Consider the following 21,818-nt stretch of genomic DNA (forward strand, 5'->3'; position numbering starts at 1 on the left):
TCACCAGATTTATCATGGCAGTTCTAAGGGACCTCATCGTCACCAAAATGGTTGTTGTGTATATGGACGACGTAATTATACCCAGCCAGGACATTGAAGAAGGACTTGTTAAGTTAAAGGAGGTACTAGAAGTTGCTGCTAGAAACGGTTTGCGGATCAACTGGAGTAAGTGCCAACTATTACATAGCAGAGTACAGTTTTTAGGATACATCATCCAAGGTGGAAATATCACTCCAGGTCCCGAGAAGATACAAGCCGTAAAAGATTTTCCCGATCCACGCGATAAAAAAGGTATTCAACGATTCCTAGGTCTGACTTCATATTTCAGAAAATTCATTGAGGGATATGCTACCATTGCCAGGCCTTTGTCGGATTTGTTGAAAGGTGATGCCAAGTTTGAATTCGGGGAAAAACAACGATTGGCGTTTGAAAAGTTGAAGACTGCTCTCATCAGTGAACCAGTCCTCAAGCTATACAATCCAACTTTACAAACTGAGATCCATACAGATGCGTCCAAGTACGGTTTTGGAGCAGTCTTGCTGCAGAAGGATCCCGAAGACAGTTTATTTCATCCGGTTCAATATATGAGCCGAAAGACTTCACCATTTGAGGAGAAATATGACTCGTACGAGCTGGAGGTGTTAGCTATCATTGGAGCTCTAGTGAAGTGGCGTGTTTATGTGTTGGGCATAAATTTCACAATTGTTACGGACTGTAACGCGTTCAAGATGACCATGAACAAGAGGGAAGTTCCTCTTCGCGTAGCTCGTTGGGCTTTATACTTGCAGGATTTTAACTACAAGATTGAGCATCGTTCCGGTACGAAAATGAAACATGCGGATGCTCTGAGACGAGTCTCGTGTTTCTTTTTATCAGACTCTATAACCCACCGTTTGAAAGAAGCCCAAACTAAGGATGAATGGACACAAGCAGTTAGAAGTCTTGTAGAAAGGGATACATACCAAGATTTCTACACGGAGAATGACGTTCTTTTCAAAGACCCGAATCGCGAACTAGTTGTTGTACCTTCGTCGATGGAAAATGAAATAATTCAAAAAGCGCACAATCAAGGACATTTCTCAGCCAGGAAGACACAAGAACTTATCGAAAAGTCGTATTATATTCCCAAGTTAAAAGAAAAGACAGAGCGAAACGTCGAGAGTTGCATCAGATGTATAATTGTAAACGCCAAAGCGGGTAAAAAGGAAGGGTTTCTTACTTCAATTGACAAAGGTGACCGACCCTTCATAACATACCACATTGATCACGTCGGACCAATGGAGACAACGACCAAGCGCTACAATCATATTCTGGTCGTAGTAGATGGGTTTTCGAAGTATGTTTGGCTCTACCCAACTCGTAGCACGGGTGTGGATGAAGTCGTAAGCAGTCTGGAGAAGCAAGCTGTACATTTTGGAAATCCTTGCCGCATAGTGACGGACAGAGGCACTGCTTTTACATCTCAAGCATTCAAGGAGTATTGCGAGTCGAACAATATACAGCATTTGCTCATAGCGACAGGTGTACCGCGCGGAAATGGCCAAGTCGAAAGGATTCACAAGATCGTCGTACCAATGCTTGCAAAGTTGAGTTATGAAAGTCCTTTTGCATGGTATAAGCACGTTGGAAGAGTTCAGCAGATTATAAACAGCACCGAGCCAAGAAGTACCAGGATCACGCCTTTTAAGCTTTTGACAGGAGTTGAAATGCGATTGACCGACTGCAGCGAGCTGAAAGATTTGATGCAGGAGTTTGCAGTAAAAGAGTTGGATGAAGAAAGAGAGAAATATCGCCAAACAGCCAGAGAAAGTATCAAACAGTTGCAGGAAGAGAATAAGAAAGCGTTTGATATGAAACGGAAACAGGAAAGAGTTTATAAAGTCAATGACCTAGTAGCGATCAAGAGGACCCAGTACGGAGTAGGGTTAAAGCTTAAGGGAAAGTTCTTAGGGCCATACAAAATAGTTGCTGTCAAAGATCATGGGCGATACGAAGTAGAGCGTATAGGGGACACAGAGGGTCCGTTCAAAACGTCAACCGTTTCTGAATTCATGAAGCCATGGCCAGGTCCATTCGGGGCGAATGAACAGTCAGGAGGGCCGAATGTGGGATTCGAAATAGGCGAGTTTCCTTCGCGGCGTACTAGAAGCGGGTTAAGCTATCTGGCAACCCATAAGTAGTTTCGATATTTAGATAATAACCGATAGTTTTAAGACCTAATAATAAAAGCTAGAAGTAAGAGAGTCGTCGTTTGAGAGAGCTAGTGAGAAGTTGTGAAAAGAAGACGCTGTGTGTGAAAACGAAAAGAAAATGAACTTGTGAACCTAATCTAAGCACTTATGTTTAAACCAATCTTGTAAATAAATTATTGTATGTGAATTATTAAACTAAATTCCCCTACACTAATGCGAAAGTCTAGCATTTTTTTTGCTGGCTTTAGTTCATTTTTGGTTAATTTAGTTTTCATACAAGAACTCTCTTTGCCGGCACAGAGGCGAATTATAAAGATACGTGTTAGTTAAGGTCTTACTTACTTATCGAGCCAGTACAGACTTTAGCTTTTCGTGCGTTGTTCTATTGCACCCGTAATTGATTTTTAATTTGAGCTAAATTTGGTTAAGTCCCTTTATCTACTTAGCTGCGGCGGGACTGATTAAGCAAAACGCTTAATCAGTCAGGGTCACATGAACTTCAGATTTGCTGTCGCGGTTCCGGTTAATCAGGACCCCTTCGACTTAAGGATTCTCTGATTATAACAATTCGCTCAGGCCTTAACAGAGTCTAAAGTCTTAAAGTGCATTTTTGCGCATTTTTCTAGGCTAGGGAATGATTGATTTGGTTGAATGCTGTTATTGCGCTGGGATTGCTTTCAGACAGGATCAGTGGGCGGGGTGCAAGTATGTTTGCAATTTTCATGCAAATATTCGTTCATTCATGATGCAGACATATATTATTTCAGGGCGACTTTTTGCATGGCAAATATTTACTTTTCTGCAGCACCGACGAAGAAGGCGAGGGAGCTCGCTGGTGCTGTGTGTCCTGTTCCGGTTATATTGCCAACTTTCCTTTACCCAATAAAAGATACATAACGAGCGTAATAATGAAGTCAAGTATCAGATGCAAAATGTAATAAATGATATGCTAGGAATTCACAATATAAATTCACTTATTTTTCCTCTCCATAGAAAGGACTCCAAAAACTGCATTCTAAGGAATTTCGACTGTCATGCACTAAGTAAGGTTCACATTAAAATATTTATGATGGGCGTATTAAAACCCAATTTCCTACTATTAAACCAATGGATTCATTTACATTTCAAAACAAAGTCTCTCGATGTTCCCCCCAATGTGCCAAAACAAAACCTAGAGAACTAAGTAGTAATTAGCACTCGGTATTCAACTATATTCGGCTTGCAAGCGAGAAGGAAATCTTTAACTTGATCAACAAAAAGCTAATGGGAGTTAAAGTGGGGGTGTAAAAGTCTCGCTGATAAGCTGGCCACAAGTAAAACGCACACACGTTTCTGCAAATTCGAGGAGCCAAAGTCCCAATCGAAATGTGGGATTTTAGTAAAAGACAGAAGCCGAAACGAAAAATTAAGAAAAGGTGTGGAATAAAAAAGTAGAATAAAAAGCAAAGTCAGGTGAAAGCAACCGCTTCTTGGTCGAAAAGCTATTTGCATGGCACTTAAAAAATTGAAAGGGGAAACTAACAACAAACAGAAAACAAAGGTGAAAGTCGAAGGCTCAGGTACAGGAAAGCGACGAAGCACGGGAGCCAGCAGGGGAGGTGTGATAATTGGAAACGAGGCTTGTTGTGTAATTGACATTGTTGGTGCAAACAGGCTATGCTGCGGGCGTTCGTCGGGAGTCCTTTAGACAGGATGTTGATGAAGGCTGTTTATCGACGATGTCCCCGTGAATGCTGTCCGGTGCTGTCCTTTAGGCCGCACAAAAGGCCTAGGAACAGACATTTGCAGGTGAATCCCCTCGTGAGCCCGGCGAAAGTTCTGTCTTGCCCATCTGGAAGTCGCTCATTTGAGGCGTCAATCGTACACCGGCTGAGTGAGCGACAACTGGGTCCTGGGATCTGGATGTGTCAACGGCAGTTCCCACCTTACCCAATGAACGGGGGGCCAATGCACTCCCAAATGGGCTCCTGGGGTTAATCATACTAACGAAGTTCGCACGAAGATAGAGCCCTAATATATCAGACGTATCAGACTGTCTGGACCAGCGTATTTTTAACGTTCCCCCGAAGCGCACCGCAGCCCTTGAATAAACAAATAAGCATTTAACTAGTGCGAAATTGAAACAAGCTGTCTCTGCATGGATGTACATACATACACATTGTGTGCTGGCTTGGCATGTTTTCGCTATGCGTAGCATACTTCTGGGCGCTGTTATTTATTTTCGCAATACGCATACGCCGCGTAAGCCAGCAAAAAAACATCATGGATTCCTGGCTTGTTGTATACTATTTCATCCGCATGCATTTCGTTTTTATTTTCCCCTCAGACGTTTTATTTTACCCAAAATACGCAATACTATCTCCAGCCCCGCCTCGGCCCCGCCCGTTGCCCGACTCTTGATGTACTGCTGGGGTAATATCAGCATTTTATTCTGCGCTTTCGTCAGTTTCCGCTGCTCCTCTTCAGTCGCCGGCAGCAGCGGTGGCATCCGCCATCATCATCATTGCTGGCATTTGGTGCGCACTGACCCGCTTTTTGCGCTTTTCCCATTACATTCGGTTTGCCATTGCCTTGCCCGTCCTGCAGCCTCCCCTGCTTACTTATTTGTAGTATAACTGTTTCATTGTTGGCTCGCGGGCATGAACTATGTGCCTGTCGTTCGGGGTCCAGCCCCGCATGTGTGTACGCGATCCTCTGCTCCCTGCACCAAATCAGTTTTGCCATGTAGTTTTCATGTTAAACGCGCTCAAAATTAATGGTCACACACACAGCCACTTGCACGCACAGACAACAGTCGCCCGGGTTGTGAAATAGAAATGAACGTTATCGTTACAAATGTCCTTTCCGCTGCCTGTCAGCATGACTACGAATCGCGGACTGCACCCTGTCCCCAGACCTTGCCCTATCCCTGTGTCCCAGTGACAGTTTGGCTACCGTCGGCTCCGTCGCTCGCCATTCGCTGCTGTTCTCGTTGATTTTGATGTTATCCTCCACAACACACCAACCAGGGACCACAATAAAAACTCAGAGCAGAAGAAAAACTCCGGCCTGCATTTTATATTCGCCTGCAGCTAAATCAAATTGTTTTTTGTGCTTTACTTTTATTCGTTTCTCGTTTCGTATAAATACGCTAAAGTCTTGAATTTCGAAAAAAAAGAGAAATGATACTAAGTATTGAGACCTTTGTGGACGTTAGAATTGTTTATAGCAGCCACATTTTTATTTAAATTTTAATTGGTGTCAACAATATTTTCTGCTACACAAATATCAAGTTTATTTATCATTTTGGCCAAGTCCAATAAAATGCAGAATTGCTAAATTGGCAAATCTAATCTAAACTAAACATAGAGTATTGATTCATTTCCTTAAAACTATAATTATATCCAAGCCGCGAGAAAATAAAATTTGTAACATCTCGACCAACAATATGACGAACCTTATATTGGCTAACAAACTCAGGTTTGAAAATTCAGGCTAGAAAATACCTCACAAAGCATGAAGAACAATTGGTCATGTTATGTTAAACGTGATTATGCTATGTTAGGGTTTTTGACTAGCAGTAATAGGAATATTCAAATATATAATAATACAAGTCACTCCCAAAGTCAATTCAAAGACTCTATATATATAAATAATAGCTGAAGAACTTTGGCTACATCACTAGTTGGGTTTCTCTTATTCTTTAGCTGGGCCATAACTTCTGAAGGACTCCAGATAGACAAACATTACCCAAAGAAAAATGTAAAATAATATAATTTAATTTAAAAGTTTCGCTTTCGACCAGAGTGCGGATCTACTCGGATAGCCAAGCTATAAAATCCCTAGCTGCCGTGAAAACAAACTCAGAATGCAAGAACGCCGGACACAACGAGATCCCAGGAAATGAGAAGGCAGGCGAACTAGCCCGTGCAGGCTCGGAAGGGCTAAGTACAGACTTCGAATTACCGATCTCCCTAAACGCGATCCAGACAAGGATCCATGACCACTTCAAGCAGATAGCTAACAAGGAATGGCTAAGTAAGAGCGAGCAAAGAAGATCAAAAGAATGTTGACCGAGATACAACAAAAAACGAACCAGTGAACTGCTATCCAACACAACGGGACATTGGACGATCGGTTCGCACGCAATGAAGTTGGGACTGCCATACAATGCAATCTGTAGAAGCTGTTAGCAACCTACAGAGCAAGAGAGACCGGAACATCTGCTCTGCTTCTGCCCAGCGCTATATCACATCAGACTTCGCCACTTTGGTGTCGACCAGATGGAGTCACTGGGAAGTATAGGAAAGCTGATTGTTTCGGCAATCCAAGGATTCCTTACTGACTCTGGTTGGTACTGATAGTGATCAGGATCACCAACAACAAACAGAGGGAGTGGATCAAAAAGGAGCTCAGCTATAATTGGAGGCCCTAGTATCGGGCCTCCCACTGTAACCTACCTTCGCTTTCGACATTACCTGTAAAGTCCATAGCATAATTACTATACCCTGTGTGCCGATTTAAAAATTTAGTTGAACTATGTGTGTTTTATTACTAGTTAATACGATTGTGCATAACAAAACTCAATATTTTGTTTTCAATTTATCAATTGATATCAATTTACCGAAATTGACGATTACGTGTTTTCTTAATTAATTACGTGTTTTCATGATTTGTAAATTTCTTAAAAGTAACATGTGTAGCTTGCGTGAAAAATGTTAGATATGAATGTTGGATTCAAATTTGATTGCTCCAGCTCTTGAAATCTTTGATTTATGTTGTTCGAGGCCACAAGACACCTGGTAAAATAGCCTCTGCTGGTAATGGTGATTATTAATTATATGCTCATAAAATATTCAGTCACCAATTGTAGATTGTCTTACAGTAAAGCTACATGTAAAAGTACTTTTTTTGGGTTGTCTGACTGCATACCACTAGATTTGACTGGACTTACAGTAAGTACCATGTTGAAAAAGATTATTTGTGTGCTTTCATAGTTTTTTCTCGTCCAAATGCGTACACAATTTCCAATTGGTTCTAAAATCCAAAACGTGAAGGTGAGGTTTTAGTGAAAAGTTTTAAAATTTTTTAAAGTTGTAGTTTTACTACACGAACAATATAATTAATTTTAAGTTGTTTTTAATTAATCATGATTTGAAAATAGGTAAGCCTCACATAGCTTATAGTGCCGCTAGCAGTGATTTCAGCCTAGATTTTAAATGCATATAAATGGTTGAATTTACCTCCACACTTTGGTAACACTGTATTGAAACACTAATCAGTAAAGTGTTTATTGATGCCGTGTATTGGGTATAGTTTTGCTATAATTGAAAGTTCTTATGTTATAATGTGTACCAGAATGTCGAGCCCTAATACTTTATGGTTGTGCAGTGTGTTCTCGTTTTGAAATATATGTGGGACTCAGGAACGTTCCACGAGTCGTTTCCTGGGCAACATTGGCAAGCAGCTTCCCTGGCATCTTCAACATCGGCAAAGGAGGCATAATCATTGTAATCAGCATTAGCAACATCATTGAGAATAAATGCCACGACAACCGGTTACGCATTCAAGTGACTTAATTAAACGTTTTCCTGGCACATATGTACGAATAAATGTCAGACGAGCAAGCCGCATAGACAGGGCCCTGTATCTGCCCGTATAAGTTTATTAGCGTGGGGCCGTGGGGTGGGAAATTGTCACGGGCGAAGGAATGGGAAGGTGAGTCGTTAGAGTGAATGATAAGATCTCGACTAAGGGGCGGCTTCTGAAGTAAGTGACAGCCCGCCAACGCGTGTGTGTGTGTGTGTGTGTGGGCACGTTCTTATAAATTGCACACGAACGCAGTTGGGCGGTGCTTCAATCTATTCGAAATAGATGCACGGCCCGGCAAGGAGCCGTCGAGGTCGTCTATAGGTCGTTAGCACCTTCCGACCAAACCGCAGAGAAGGCGGGTGGGTATGCCCGGAGCACCACTGCTCTGCTCTCATCGCGCACTTGACCAAAGTGCATTATTAACACTTCAGCGCCGAATGATTGGAGGGCCTTTTCCGGCTGTGCTTACTTGTTGTGCCCAAGTTGGGCAAATCCAAAATATGAGCTGCCTTCATCGCTCCCACAGCTGCCAAAGCTCACCTAACCAGGGAGTTGGCTCGCGTCGGCGATTCTGTTGCGTAAATCCCAATGAAAGTTTTTCTATGCCAGTGAACTTTTTAACGATAAACTATAACAGCGCATAAAAAGCAACGCAAAGTTGGAGCACAACTTTTTCGAGCAGAGCTGAAATTTTCTGCTAACGATCAACTTTCGCCAGCACGTCTTTAGCCGGGACTCGGAAATTGGCCCGATTTGCTTTTGTTGTTCTGCATTGGTTCCACTTAAGGTGAAGGGACCACGCGGCGTATTATTTTTCAGTCAATCGTGTATCTTATATTTGGGGCGCTTTAAGCTGCTGTCCGTTTTGTTTTATTTTGGGGCACTTTTCAGGGGGCTCCTGGCGCCGCGCTGATGCAATCGAGTAAGCGAAAATCGCTGCTTGTACAAACGCAACGCTCAATTCTGTGCGCTCCTTCCAGCCGTCCGAACTGCCCCTCCCTGCTTGCTGTCTGTTTGCTTTGCTGTGCTGCCAAGCTGCAGGGCTGCTGATAAGCTGCAGCTGCAACTGAGTCTGCTTAAAATGCAGCCCGAAATACGATACATAATTTTAATTTTGCCGCAGCCAAGCGTGCATTTGTTTGATAGTTTGGCCGACAAGTGAAACATTGCCCCCATTCCTTTAATATCCTTTAAGTCCCAGCCCCGAGCTCCTAGTTTGTGGCCAACATTTCGGTATCATTATGCAATAGCCGTCCCGTGTGTGCCTTTCACCTTTTGATATAATTAAGACTTCAAGTGCTTCTGGTGCAGAAACAGCTGCTGACGCAGTGCTGGGACGCAAGAGGGGCAACGCTGGTGTGTTACTGTGACAGCAACTGCCAACCGACGCGTCGGTTACTTGTCCAAATCCGACATCGTACCAAAATGTGCTAAGTACTTTGAGTGCCGGCATAGGCAGCATTTGGGACTGCACCCTGACGTTCCTTTTTGCGGCCTCATACTGGGTGGCGTCCCCATGCTTGGGTCAATAGTTTTTGTTGTTTTTGGTAACTTTTGCTGACCGCCATAGCTTATTCATGGAGCGTCTGCTATTCCTGCCCATACACCCAATAAAAAAAGATCGACATAGCATAAATACTGCAAAGTGTATACAGTTTGTCAACTAATTGTTTGCAAAATTAAAAATTTTCATCAAAACTTTTGGTTGAAACCAAAGATTTTTTAACAAACAAACGAATTATTTAAATTTTGATTTGTTATGCTGAAATTGTCTTAAATAAATATTTTTTACTTAGTTTTGCGACTAACATTATTTTTAATTATGTTCAGTCTAAAGTCTTTTTGCTGTTGCTTGCAAATGTCGTTGCGAACATACATACATATGTACTTATCTAACATAAGAGTTGGCCGGCAACCTTAACCTCATGCCATTGATGTTAGAATTAGTTGGGAATTATATGAACACACGTGCGAGATTTAAATTGATTTTAATCCCGAAACGGGCTTAATTGGACCATTTAACCCGAATCGTAATTGAAAATTGTAAAGCACCACATCGATAAAACCAAGCCTAATATTCTTGAGTTTTTCAATTTTTTTTGTGTGTAGTTTATTTATAAAACGTATTTTTTAATCATAATAATCGAATAAGTTAAATAGGATTTGAGAGTTAATTTTAGTATATATGTATTGCACATTGTGCCACGCCCACCTTTTTTATAGAGTACCAAAATAATATATTCTTTTTTGTATTTATGTTTTTTAGCTTTATTTATGTTGTTTTTAGCAAATAGAAACATTTTTAAAACTTTAAAAAGTATTTTGTACTATTTTGAGTACTTGTTACTAAACATAAATTTGTTTTAAGGAAGTTTCTAATAGAATAATCATATCTGGACTATAATCACTTAAACCCTCTAGACATGCACATAAAAACACATAAAAAGATTCAGAGTATTAACGCTATAAAGTAGTTCCGCGGTACAATTATCCCTGAGTTGTTTTTTTGTAGGTTTTGGTATTTTCGTATTTCTTTCCTGAGTTCTTTTGGTTTTTTGCGTTGGATTCCCGCGGAGGTAACTCTACGCAGCCGACGAATAATTGCATTGGTTCAGGAAAGATACACTGATGGCGTAAAACTAAAACCCTTCATCTTTTATTGAGAACTTCACAGAAAAACGTGAACAAATATACACCTGAAGGGTGGCAATTTACCTGTATAAGCCCAAACTACACTGCCGCTTTTTGGCATTGTTTACAGCTTTTTATACCCTTGCAGGGTATTGTAATTTCAGTCAGAAGTTTGCAACGCAGTGAAGTAGGCACCCCCGACCATATAAAGTATATATATTCTTGATCAGGATCAAAAGCCGAGTCGATCTAGCCAAGTCCGTTTGTCCGTCTGTCCGTTTCTACGCAAACTAGTCTCTCAGTTTTGAAGCTATCTGAATGAAACTTTGTAGTTAGTCTTTTATATACTCTCACTCGTATATATGTCGGAACGGGCCGGATCGGACGACTATATCATATAGCTGCCATAGGAATGATCGGAAAATTTTTACAAAAAAAATTATAGCATTTTCAGTTTTCAACAGAATTTAATCAAATTTGATATATAACCATTTTATTATACTCTACAATTTTGTGTAAAATTTTATGAAAATCGGACTACTATATCATATAGCTCCCATAGGAACTATCAAGAAATTAATACAATTAAATTTATAACTTTTTCAGTTTTCAACAGATTTTCATCAAATTTGAGGTAGACCATTTTAAATTAGTCTCAAATTTTGTGTAAAATTTCATGGAAATCTGACGACTATATCATATAGGTGCCATACAAACGATCGTTTGATGTAGAGGTAAAATGCAAATCTGTGAATGTAAAACTGCAAATATAATATGTATTGTAGAATGAAATGAAAGCAGGTATTACTTCATTGTTTTTTAACACAAATATATATAATTTATATTGTATGGATTCCTATTCATAGAAGTTCTATCTGCAAGGGTATATAAACTTCGGCGTGCCGAAGTTAGCTTCCTTTCTTATTTTAATGTATATTTCTATCATTTAAAGCAAGCACACTGATGATTGGTTATCTATTTATATGTAATATTACCTAACAGTCGATTCATTTCCCGATAGTTTTTTTTATGATGCAAAAAACGAAAAAGTCAACATTGAAAGCATATATCTTTAACAAAGAAGAAAGTAAAATTATTATACCCTTGCAGGGTATTATAATTTCAGTCAGAAGTTTGCAACGCAGTGAAGGAGGCACCTCCGACTATATAAAGTATATATATTCTTGATCAGGATCAACAGCCAAGTCGATCTAGCCATGTCCGTCTGTCCGTCTGTCCGTCTGTCCGTCTGTCCGTTTCTACGCAAACTAGTCTCTTAGTTTTGAAGCTATCTGAATGAAACTTTGTAGTTAGCCTTCTATATACTCTCACTCGTATATATGTCGGAACGGGCCGGATCGGACGACTATATCATATAGCTGCCATAGGAATGATCGTAAAATTTTAACTTTTTCAGTTTTCAATAGAATTGGATCAAATTTAAGATATAGCCATTTTACTATACTCTACAATTTTGTGTAAAATTTTATGAAAATCGGACTAATATATCATATAGCTCCCATAGGAACGATCGAGAATTTAATACAATTAAATTTATGACTTTTTCAGTTTTCAACTGATTTTCATCAAATTTAAGGTATAGCTATTTTATATTAGTCTTAAATTTTGTGTAAAATTTTATGAAAATCGGACGACTATATCTTATAGGTGCCATACAAACGATCGTTTGATGTAGAGGAAAAATGCAAATCTGTGTATGTAAAACTGCAAATATAATATGTATAGGTGAATGAAATGAAAGCAGGTATTACTTCATTGTTTTTTAACACAAATATATATAATTTATATTGTATGGATTCCCATTCATAGAAGTTCTATCTGCAAGGGTATATAAACTTCGGCGTGCCGAATTTAGCTTTATTTCTTGTTTAGGTTGCTTTCAGTCATTTTTCTGATTTATCTTAAAAGTGGTGCCGAATTTTTTAATTTTTGTTTCAAAACCTCCAGTTACTTGCTTAGTTGATTCATGATTCCATCAATAAACTTGTATTTCCCACTCCTATTGTGGAAATTCACCCTCAATTTATATCACACTTCTCCAGCCGTATTTTCCTGATTGTCTAAGATGAAATTTTTAATGCGTCGTCACTGTCACTGCAAAAGAAGTTTAGTTTAGATAATTATATAATTGTAGGGTATCTCTCTTCCCTATAAGTTTTTTTTTCGATTGTCTCTTACGTATTCTTTCAAGCCCGTTTCAAGACGTGCTATTTTCCACTACTGCATTACTTCCCTCCTTTGCCGCTTTACATATATTTCAGCCTAAATTTCCGGACTGTTATGTGGTTTTAATTTAATTTTTAAAATTTGTCTCTCTTTCTTCCTTTTTTGGCAGCTCGCTTATAACTTATAAACATGCCCTAAAGCCTAAAAGCCTAAAAACCTTAATAATTATGAGTGAAAAAAATAAAAAGAAATCTTTTATGATAATATATTTGTATATATGTACATATGTTGTTTACTATTAATAAATAGTATTTTAAATTTATTTTATCGCTCAAAGAATTATTATTATTATTTGAGCGAAAAATAATGTTAAACAAGAAAGGAAGCTATTTATATTAATAAATAGTATTTTAAATTTATTTTATCGCTCAAAGAATTATTATTATTATTTGAGCGAAAAATAATGTTAAACAAGAAAGGAAGCTAACTTCGGCACGCCGAAGTTTATATACCCTTGCAGATAGAACTTCGATGACTAGGAATCCATACAATATAAAATATATATATTAATGTTAAAAATAATGAAGTAATACCTGCTCTCATTTCATTCACCTATACATATTATATTTTCAGTTTTAGATTCACAGATTTGCATTTTTGCTCCACATCTAACGATCGTTTGTATGGCACCTATGTGATATAGTCGTCCGATTTTCATAAAATTTGACAAAAAATTTAAGACTGATTTAAAATGGCTATATCTCAAATTAATGAAAATCTGCTGAAAACTGAAAACGATATAATTTTTAATTGTATTCATTTTTTGATCGTTCCTATGGCAGCTATGTGATATAGTAGTCCGGTTTTTTTTAAACTTTACACAAAATTTAGATTAAAATAAAATGATATTTGATGAAAATCTGGTGAAAACTGAAAATATTATACTTTTTAATTGAATTAATTTCTCGATCGTTCCTATAGGAGCTATATGATATAGTCGTCCAATTTTCATAGAATTTTACACAAAATTGTAGAATAATATGAAATGGCTATATCTCAAATTTGATTAAATTCTGTTGAAAACTAAAAATGTTATCGCCACCGCGATTGTCAGTCTTCCGACAACAGCCACCGCCATTCTCATTCCTCTCAAATTTCTCGATCGTTCCTATGGGAGCTATATGATATAGTCGTCCGATTTTCATAAAATTTTATAAAAAATTGAAGAATAATATGAAACGGCTATATCTCAAATTTCATTAAATTCTGTTGAAAACTAAAAATGTTATAATTTTTTTTGTAAAAAATTTTCGATCATTCCTATGGCAGCTATATGATATAGTCGTCCGATCCGGCCCGTTCCGACATATATACGAGTGAGAGTATATAGAAGAGTAACTGCAAAGTTTCATTCAGATAGCTTCAAAACTGAGAGACTAGTTAGCGTAGAAACGGACAGACGGACAGACGGACAGACGGACATGGCTAGATCGACTCGGCTGTTGGTCCTGATCAAGAATATATATACTTTATATAGTCGGAGGTGCCTCCTTCACTGCGTTGCAAACTTCTGACTGAAATTATAATACCCTGCAAGGGTATAAAAAATAATCATTATTACGTTAGAATGGTAATATCTTCATATTACTCACAAAAGAGGGTTTCTGATCGAGATATCGAATGTAGAAGATCGAAGAAGAAGAACAGGACAATAACAACACACACACAGAACAATAATTGAGCTCGAAGAAAGATTAAATACAGCGATATTCTAAAAAAAAAATAAAAAACTGAGCTGTCACATTTTAAAAGGCAAAACCGTTTATTTCGGTGAAGACGCGACTTTTGGACAACTGCGCAGCGCCGTAAGAAGTGTAGTGTAGTGAAAGGCATAGAGCCATATGAAAAACAAAATAACATGATAAATCCTGAAATTTTAATAATTGCAACCGGCGAAAACGAGAATGATGAAATAAAAAACCTGATTCTTGAGAATTTTTTGTCTAAAACTGGCAATAATGGGAACGTGCACGAGGAAGAAAGAGACAACCGTAGTGTAGCATCAGGCTGCTGTGTAGACTCAACGAATGATGAAATACTTGAAAAAGATGATGAAATAACTAACTTAAATGAGATAGTAAGACAGAACATGCTGCGAAACAAGCAAATGCATACATTATTAAATCAGGCAGAATTTTTACAAATTGAGATGCAACATCCAAATAATTAGGAAAACCTGTACCTTGCTCGCAAGCGTGTTGGTGAACTTGATAGAGCTGGAAAACAATCGATGGCACTATCGATACCATCGATGTTTCTTAAATTTTCTAAACATCGATTGCTCATAGGCCACTATCGATTGTTTTTAATTGTATCTGTGCATTGGGGCAACGTGTAAGTAAAATTGGTTTTGTCTCGCATTATTTTGTTTTTTTATTAAATTTATGATTATATATAGTAAACTTGGACTTACTTACTGCAGACGAAATCACACTTATAAAGGAACTGGTTGAGATACTTAATCCATTTCAGGATGCAACCGTATCCGTTTCTGCAGACACAAAAGTGACTATATCACTGATCATTCCAACATGCTGTGAGCTGCGCAAACAAATATTTGAAATGAACTCTTTCATATCTCCAGGGGCTAAACTAGTCGTCGACTACATAAGGGTCCGAATGCCAGAGCGATTTTCACCGTACAAGGAGCGTACCGCGACAAGGCTTGCAACCATTTTGGACCCACGTTTCAAAAAGGATGGATTCCTACAGCCATCAAATGCTGAGCAGGCTAAAAAAGCCTTAGAGTTAGAAGTATCCACATTTTTGTCCAAAACAACACCACGTCCACAGCCAACACCACAACCCAAACGCTTTTCCTTTATGAGCCAAAAGCTAGAGGATAAAGTGAAATCAAATAAAGCTGACGCCATAATACTTTTGCGTCAATATTTTGAAACGGCGCATGAAGCTGTAGAAGTGAATCCACTTGACTATTGGAAGGTAATGATAAGTGTAATATAATTATTCACATGGTTAATATAACAAAAATAATTTTCTCTTTTTAATTTTAAGAGCATACAAAGGATACGACAGCCTTAGCGATTTTATCAAAGAATTATTTTTGCGTACCAGCGTCTTCCTGCGCTTCTGAGCGAGCGTTCAGCAAAGCTGGACAGATTGTATCCGACAGGAGATGCGCTCTAAAATCGAATATAGTGGATAAGCTACTTTTCCGCAACAAAAATCAAAAACAATGATCTCAAATAAATAAATTTGTTAATTTTTAATTTTTTGTTTTAACTGAAAAAAAATCGATGTTTCATCGATGTTTTCCTTCAAAAACATCGAAAACATCGATGGCCCCAGACATCGATTGTTTTCCAGCTCTAGAACTTGCAGCAGAAACCAAACTAGAGGTGCAGAAACACCGAGTGAAACATCAGTGTTATCGATGTTTGCAAATCATCGTCACCATCGATGGGTGGGCCAGCACCATCGATGATTTTCACACAACTCTGGGCTTTTATTTTATTTATCATACATACATATTTTTGTTAGCAGATTTAAACAACAACAGCGACGAAGAATCGCAACCCAACAAAAAACTTCGTATTGGCAAATCAAAAGTCTGGGGGCACTTCGAGCGTTTGTAAGATGTCAAGACGGCGAAATGTTTACATTGCTTTAATGAATATAAAACGAGCGGTAATACATCAAATTTATTTGATCACATGAAGAGATTGCATCCTGCTCATAAATTAGACGATGTATCTTGTAACATCACGAGAAACATTGTGTCATTTATGTCAAGTAAATACGATCGAACTTCGGAAATAAAAAAAAACAATTGACAGCACATTAGCCAAATTTATAGTGCAGGATATTCAGCCATTTGTAGTTGTTGAAGGTTTAGGATTCCACAACTTTGTTAAGATCCTCGATCCACTGCCGTCAAGAAAAACCCTTAAAGACGTGCATTTGTCATCGCTGTACAAAGAAATGATAACAAAACTTTTCACAATGCTGCACTCTATTGAAAGTTGAAGTTGAAAGGATGTCAAGAGCGAATGAGGCTTACATTACTGTGACTTGCCATTTTATATCAAATGATTTTATTTTGCGGAATGTGGTTTTGGCAACACAACCCTTACTGGAGAGCACCAAACATTCGGCCCAAAATATAGCAGATTCTTTAAAATTTGTATTCATTGAATGGAATATTTTCAACAAAATTTCAGTAATTACAACTGATAACGGAAGCTCAATGACAAAGTGTGAAGTTCTAAAAAAGAAAAATTTACCCTGTTTCGCTCACACTTCATTGCATAAAGCCCATATTATCAAAGTGCAAAAAAATTGTGGCATACTTTAAATCAAGTTCAATAGCGATGAGTAAGTTTAAAATGGAACAAGAAACAGAGCACAAGTACAGCTTAATCCATGAAGTATCAACAAGGTGGAACAGAGCATATGTATTGATAAAGAGAATTCTTCTAACCGATGATGCTATTACTAAAGTACTCTTGATTACTTCTAAGGCGCTACCTTCATTAACAGCTGATGAAATATCCCTGTTAAAAGAATTATTGCTGTTACTGGGTCCATTTGATAATGACACTCTGCAGGTTTCGTCAAATACCAGCGTTACAATTTCGTTGATTGTGCCAATTGTTTGCGGGTTGCTGCATAACTTGGATGTCGCGAAAAAGAGTATTACAAGTAAGGAGGGTACTGAGCTACATCACTTTTTAATTGGTCGTGTGAAAACTAGACTAATGTCTTATGAAGACACTAGCACATTTTCAAAAAGCTTTTCGAATTTCTGCAAAAAAAATATTGAAACCATGAAAAGAACAGACCGGGTAGACGCCATATTGGAGGTACAACAATATATGTCAGCGGATCATTCTCCTCAAGACCCAAATCCTTTGGACTATTGGAAGGTAAGCATATTTATTCTGAAATTGTATATTGTTAATAATTTTTACATATACCTTTAGAATTAATTGCAAAAAAGGTTCTTTGCATTCCCGCTACTTCGACAGAGTCGGAGAGAATGTTCAGCAAGGTTGGCCGTATTCCGAATGATCAAAGAAAATCCTTAACAGCCAAAATTGTTGAAATGCTAACATTTCTTAATAAGAATATGTGGATGTCATTATCTTAAGTTTATTTTTGTTTGTTTTCATATTGCTTATATTTTTATATTAATCTTAATTTGGAATATTTTGTGATCTTGCCTCACTGAGAGGAAGAGAGACTGTTGAAATAAATAGAATTTAATTTGTTGGAAAAAACGATGCTATCGATACTATCAAATTTTTATGTCAAAAACCTCGAAAATATCGAATGTCTCCACTATTGATTTCCAGCTCTATTAGTTTCCCAGCTCTAAAACACACATTCATTTATAAATTTGGCGCATAATTAAGTGATGTCTCAACTGGCGCCAAGACCTTCTTTTATTATGTTATTGACAAAATATTCAGCATAACATATAATTTACTAACATACTTTATTTATTTATTTGTTTAATAGGAGCGGGATCGTCAAATTCTTTAGAGTTGGAGACAGAAGAAAAACGGAAAAGAGAGCGTTTGTTTGGGACCATTTCAAAAAAAGCACTGACAATAAACATGCCAAACCAGTGGCAATACCGCAAACCTGCTTAACCATCTCAAGCGCATGCATCAAAGTCGCTTGAGCACTGAAAGGGGAGAAATGCCTTAAACAATGGCTTTTTTAAACAAGAAGCCTTTCTATGGCAGTGTCTCAGCGATAAAAAAAATTTTTTTAGAAAGTCATTAATATGATTGTCAAAGACGTACGCTCTTTCAGTTGCGTGCATGATGAAGGTTTTGAGGAACTCTTGTAAGAAGCAGTCCCCCACTATAAATTGCCAATCCGAACTTATTTTCATCATGTAATGTTTCCCAGGGAATATGATCAGCTACAGCGCAAAGTGCGTTCTGTTTATATAAAGTAAATTATGTGAGTTTAACAACAGATCTTTGGACATCTGCAAGAAACGATGGTTATATTACCATAATATGCCAATTCGTGAACCAGAATTTTAAATTGAACTCTGCAGTGCTATCTACAGCTCCTGTGGTAACGCCAACAAATAACAACGCACAAAATAATGCGGACCCAATAAAAGTGGTGTTGGCTCAGTGGCGTTTGTTATCAAAGGTAGTTACAGTCACAACGGACACTGATAGTACGATGAAGAAAGCGTGCGAGATTTTGCAATTCGAACATTTGCCCTGCTTGGCACATACTATAAACCAACAGGTTTAAGATTTTTTGAAAATTGATGTTGTTAGTAAAATTGTCTGTAAGTGTAAGGAAATAGTAATCTATTTTAAACAAAGCATTATAGCCGTTGCAAAGCAAAAAGAAGCACAGACGACTGAAGAGCCGCTTACATTAATATAGGAAGTAGCAACAAGATGGAACAGCGCTTATGAGATGATTAAAAGGTTGTTAAAATGGAACGAATGTGTTACTTTAACTTTGATAAAACTGCGAAATGCACCAGCGCCGATTACAGAAGATGAACGCGAAGTTTTAAATGTGCTAGCCGAAAGCAGCAACCTTTTCATGAAGCCACGCTATCGATTTCAACCAGCAAAAATGTTTCCGGATCGCTGATCATTCCCATTATCACAGAGATTCATCATAAAATTAATCAATTCAATACAATCAATACGCTTGAAGGGAAATTAATACATGACTATATTAAGCAACGTTTAGATGAGAACTTTGAAACCCGAACAGCACCTCGGATCGCAACTCTAATTGACCCCCGCTTTAAAAAGGACGCCTTTCTTAAGTCATCAAATGCAGATCTCGCAGCCAAAGCGTTGAAGCAGGAATTGGTGTTCGCAATGTCCATTCATCCACGACGTCAACCAACACCAACCTCAGAATAAGGACCACGCAAGTTCACATTTTTAAAAAACAAAAATAATGAAAAAGTGCAGTCAAGTCCTGCGGATGCTATAATAGCACTAAGGCAACACATCGAAAAAGAAAACCTTGGAGGAAATGGAGACCCTCTAAAATATTGGGAGGTAAGACTTTAAAATTATTATGCGAAAAATGCTAAATAACAAATTTTATTATAGATGATTGCTGATGACTGCTCTTTCAAATTGGTAGCAGCCAAATACTTGTGTATACAAGCCTCGTCATGCGAAGCGGAAAGTGTTCAGCAAAGCTGGACAAACTATAAGTGACCGCAGGTCCTGAGGCGCAGGACAAGGCTCTCTCCAGAAGCTGTGGACAAGCTTTTATTTATTAATAAGAATTCTTATTTCAATAATACTATTGATAGTCCTGATATCACAGATCTCGAATAAAATCTAGTCATATTGTTAAATTCCAGTTGTTTTTTAGAAACATCGATTTTTCACTTGATGTTTTTTTTAACACCGAAAACATCGATTGACGCACACATCGATGTTTCTGCATCCCTAAACCAAACTAGTGGAAGAAGGGACATGGAGGTCGACCAAAAATTATGTCATCGATATGAAAGACGTAGGGTATTTTAATAGTAATCGTTAGCAAGTTTCGGTCACACAGAAATTTTGCACGTGTTTGTTTTGCGTTTCTTGTTGCGTCGTTTTAACGACACTAGATGGCTATCCATCGAAAGTGCAGTATCTCGAATCGAGAATCAGTGGGAGGAATTAATGTTATACTTTGCCTTAGCCTCTACAAATGCAAGTTGTCACAAAGCAAAAATATTGAATATGCTTTTTGAAGATGACAAAAAGAGGCTATATTTTATATTTTTAAAGCCAATTTTAAAAAATATGCAAATTCTGAACAAATTGTTTCAAAGCGAGAAGGGCGATTCGTCGAAACTTTTTAATGAAATTATATTGACAATCAACCTCATAATTCCTCCCGATGCTAATATTGATATTATGAAAGATGATTTGGAAGATTGTGCAGTTAACGACTTACATGTGGTGTATGCCTTTGAGAAGGAAATCAAAGAGGAAAAATATTTTGATGAAAAATATAAAATCAGAGAGGATTGTAAAAACTTCATCAAGGCTTTAATTATTCAACTAAGGGAGATGTAAGCTTTAATTGGATTTTAATAAAATGACATGTATTAATCTGCAGAGTAATTTCAGACTTCCTCATAATATTGAAGTTCTAAAAAAAATTGATATTTTTGCCGTTTACAATATGCTACATGCAAATAAAACGCCAGATAAAATTATTTTCGGCAAAATCCACCTTATTAGTTGGGAAAAAAAGGAACAGACTATAGAGTTTTGGTCAGAAGTTTTGATGTACAAGGATGCTGGCCAAAACAAAGCTTTCGAGCAACTGGCGTTATTTGCTTTGCATATACTTTCAATGCCATTGTCGAATGCTGCGGTTGAGAGGGTATTCACCCAAATGAACATCGTAAAAACAAAGTTGCCCAACAAAATGTGCTTAAAAAGCTTGAACGCAATATTAAGAATAAGGTTTGTTTTTGAAATTTTAATGTTTAAAATATACTAAGTATTTTTTTTTATGTTATAGATATGGACTGCGACGTCATGGCAAATGTTGCCATGACTACAAACTTCCAACGAAATACCTCGCTTTAGTTCAATCATCCGCCAAATACATACATATGTATATGAAATCAAAAGATTAAGTTGATGAAATTATTTCTTTACTATAATAGTTATATAAATATCATATCAGTAAAAGTAAAAAATCAACTATTTTAATGTTTTCCATGGTAGTAATTATAGTTAAATAACTTAAATAATTTGTCCCCCAATGCAAGCGCAAGCCGCTAAGTATGGCTGTGACGTCATAAGCAAGTGAGCCGCAGCTTCGGCTCATGTTACGTTAGGTGTTGTTCTATGAATAAAGTCGAATATAAAAATTCAATTAAGATAAAAAAAACCATTTATTGTTAAGGCATTGAAGCCTTGCGCCACATATACAAAGAAACGAGAGCACAGCGCAAAGAAACGCACCCCTGCTCATCGTTCCACGGTCGATCTGCCACTGAAGAGTGAATTCTTGTGCTCGGTTTCGAACGAATGCACAGTGGTCCGGATGCTGCCATAAATCCAATTTTTCAATAGTCTTGGATTTAAAAATTTCTAATGCTCATCAATTCTTGAATATTTGAACTATAATTCCCCAAAGTATTAGCTAGTTTCAATTCCGTTTACATACAAATTTTTAACCTTAAAAGTGACAAGT

The 21,818-nt window shown here is 37.6% G+C and overlaps 1 protein-coding gene across 1 annotated transcript; it reads left to right on the forward strand.

Moving 5' to 3' along the window:
- The first annotated feature begins 15,260 nt into the window (after positions 1-15,260).
- Positions 15,261-17,836, forward strand: LOC147644285 (uncharacterized). Its single transcript, XM_086829380.1, has 3 exons — positions 15,261-15,388; positions 16,876-17,531; positions 17,585-17,836. Exons 1-3 carry the CDS (start codon positions 15,261-15,263, stop codon positions 17,749-17,751), a joined length of 951 nt encoding a protein of 316 aa, XP_086685506.1. The 3' UTR covers positions 17,752-17,836.
- Positions 17,837-21,818: the final 3,982 nt, after the last annotated feature.

This window comes from Drosophila serrata, unplaced genomic scaffold (genome assembly GCF_035046125.1).
Source record: "Drosophila serrata isolate PLE 108 unplaced genomic scaffold, ASM3504612v1 contig_199, whole genome shotgun sequence".
In the NCBI taxonomy this organism is placed as follows: domain Eukaryota; kingdom Metazoa; phylum Arthropoda; class Insecta; order Diptera; family Drosophilidae; genus Drosophila; species Drosophila serrata.

Bases quoted from the DNA above. Each gene is read 5' to 3' on its own strand.
- LOC147644285 (XM_086829380.1), top strand. From the start codon at position 15,261: ATGCCAGAGCGATTTTCACCGTACAAGGAGCGTACCGCGACAAGGCTT. The intron at 15,389-16,875 runs GTTAGAAGTATC...GTTCTAAAAAAG, and splicing joins CAGGCTAAAAAAGCCTTAGA to AAAAATTTACCCTGTTTCGC. The intron at 17,532-17,584 runs GCATATTTATTC...ATATACCTTTAG, and splicing joins TTTGGACTATTGGAAGGTAA to AATTAATTGCAAAAAAGGTT.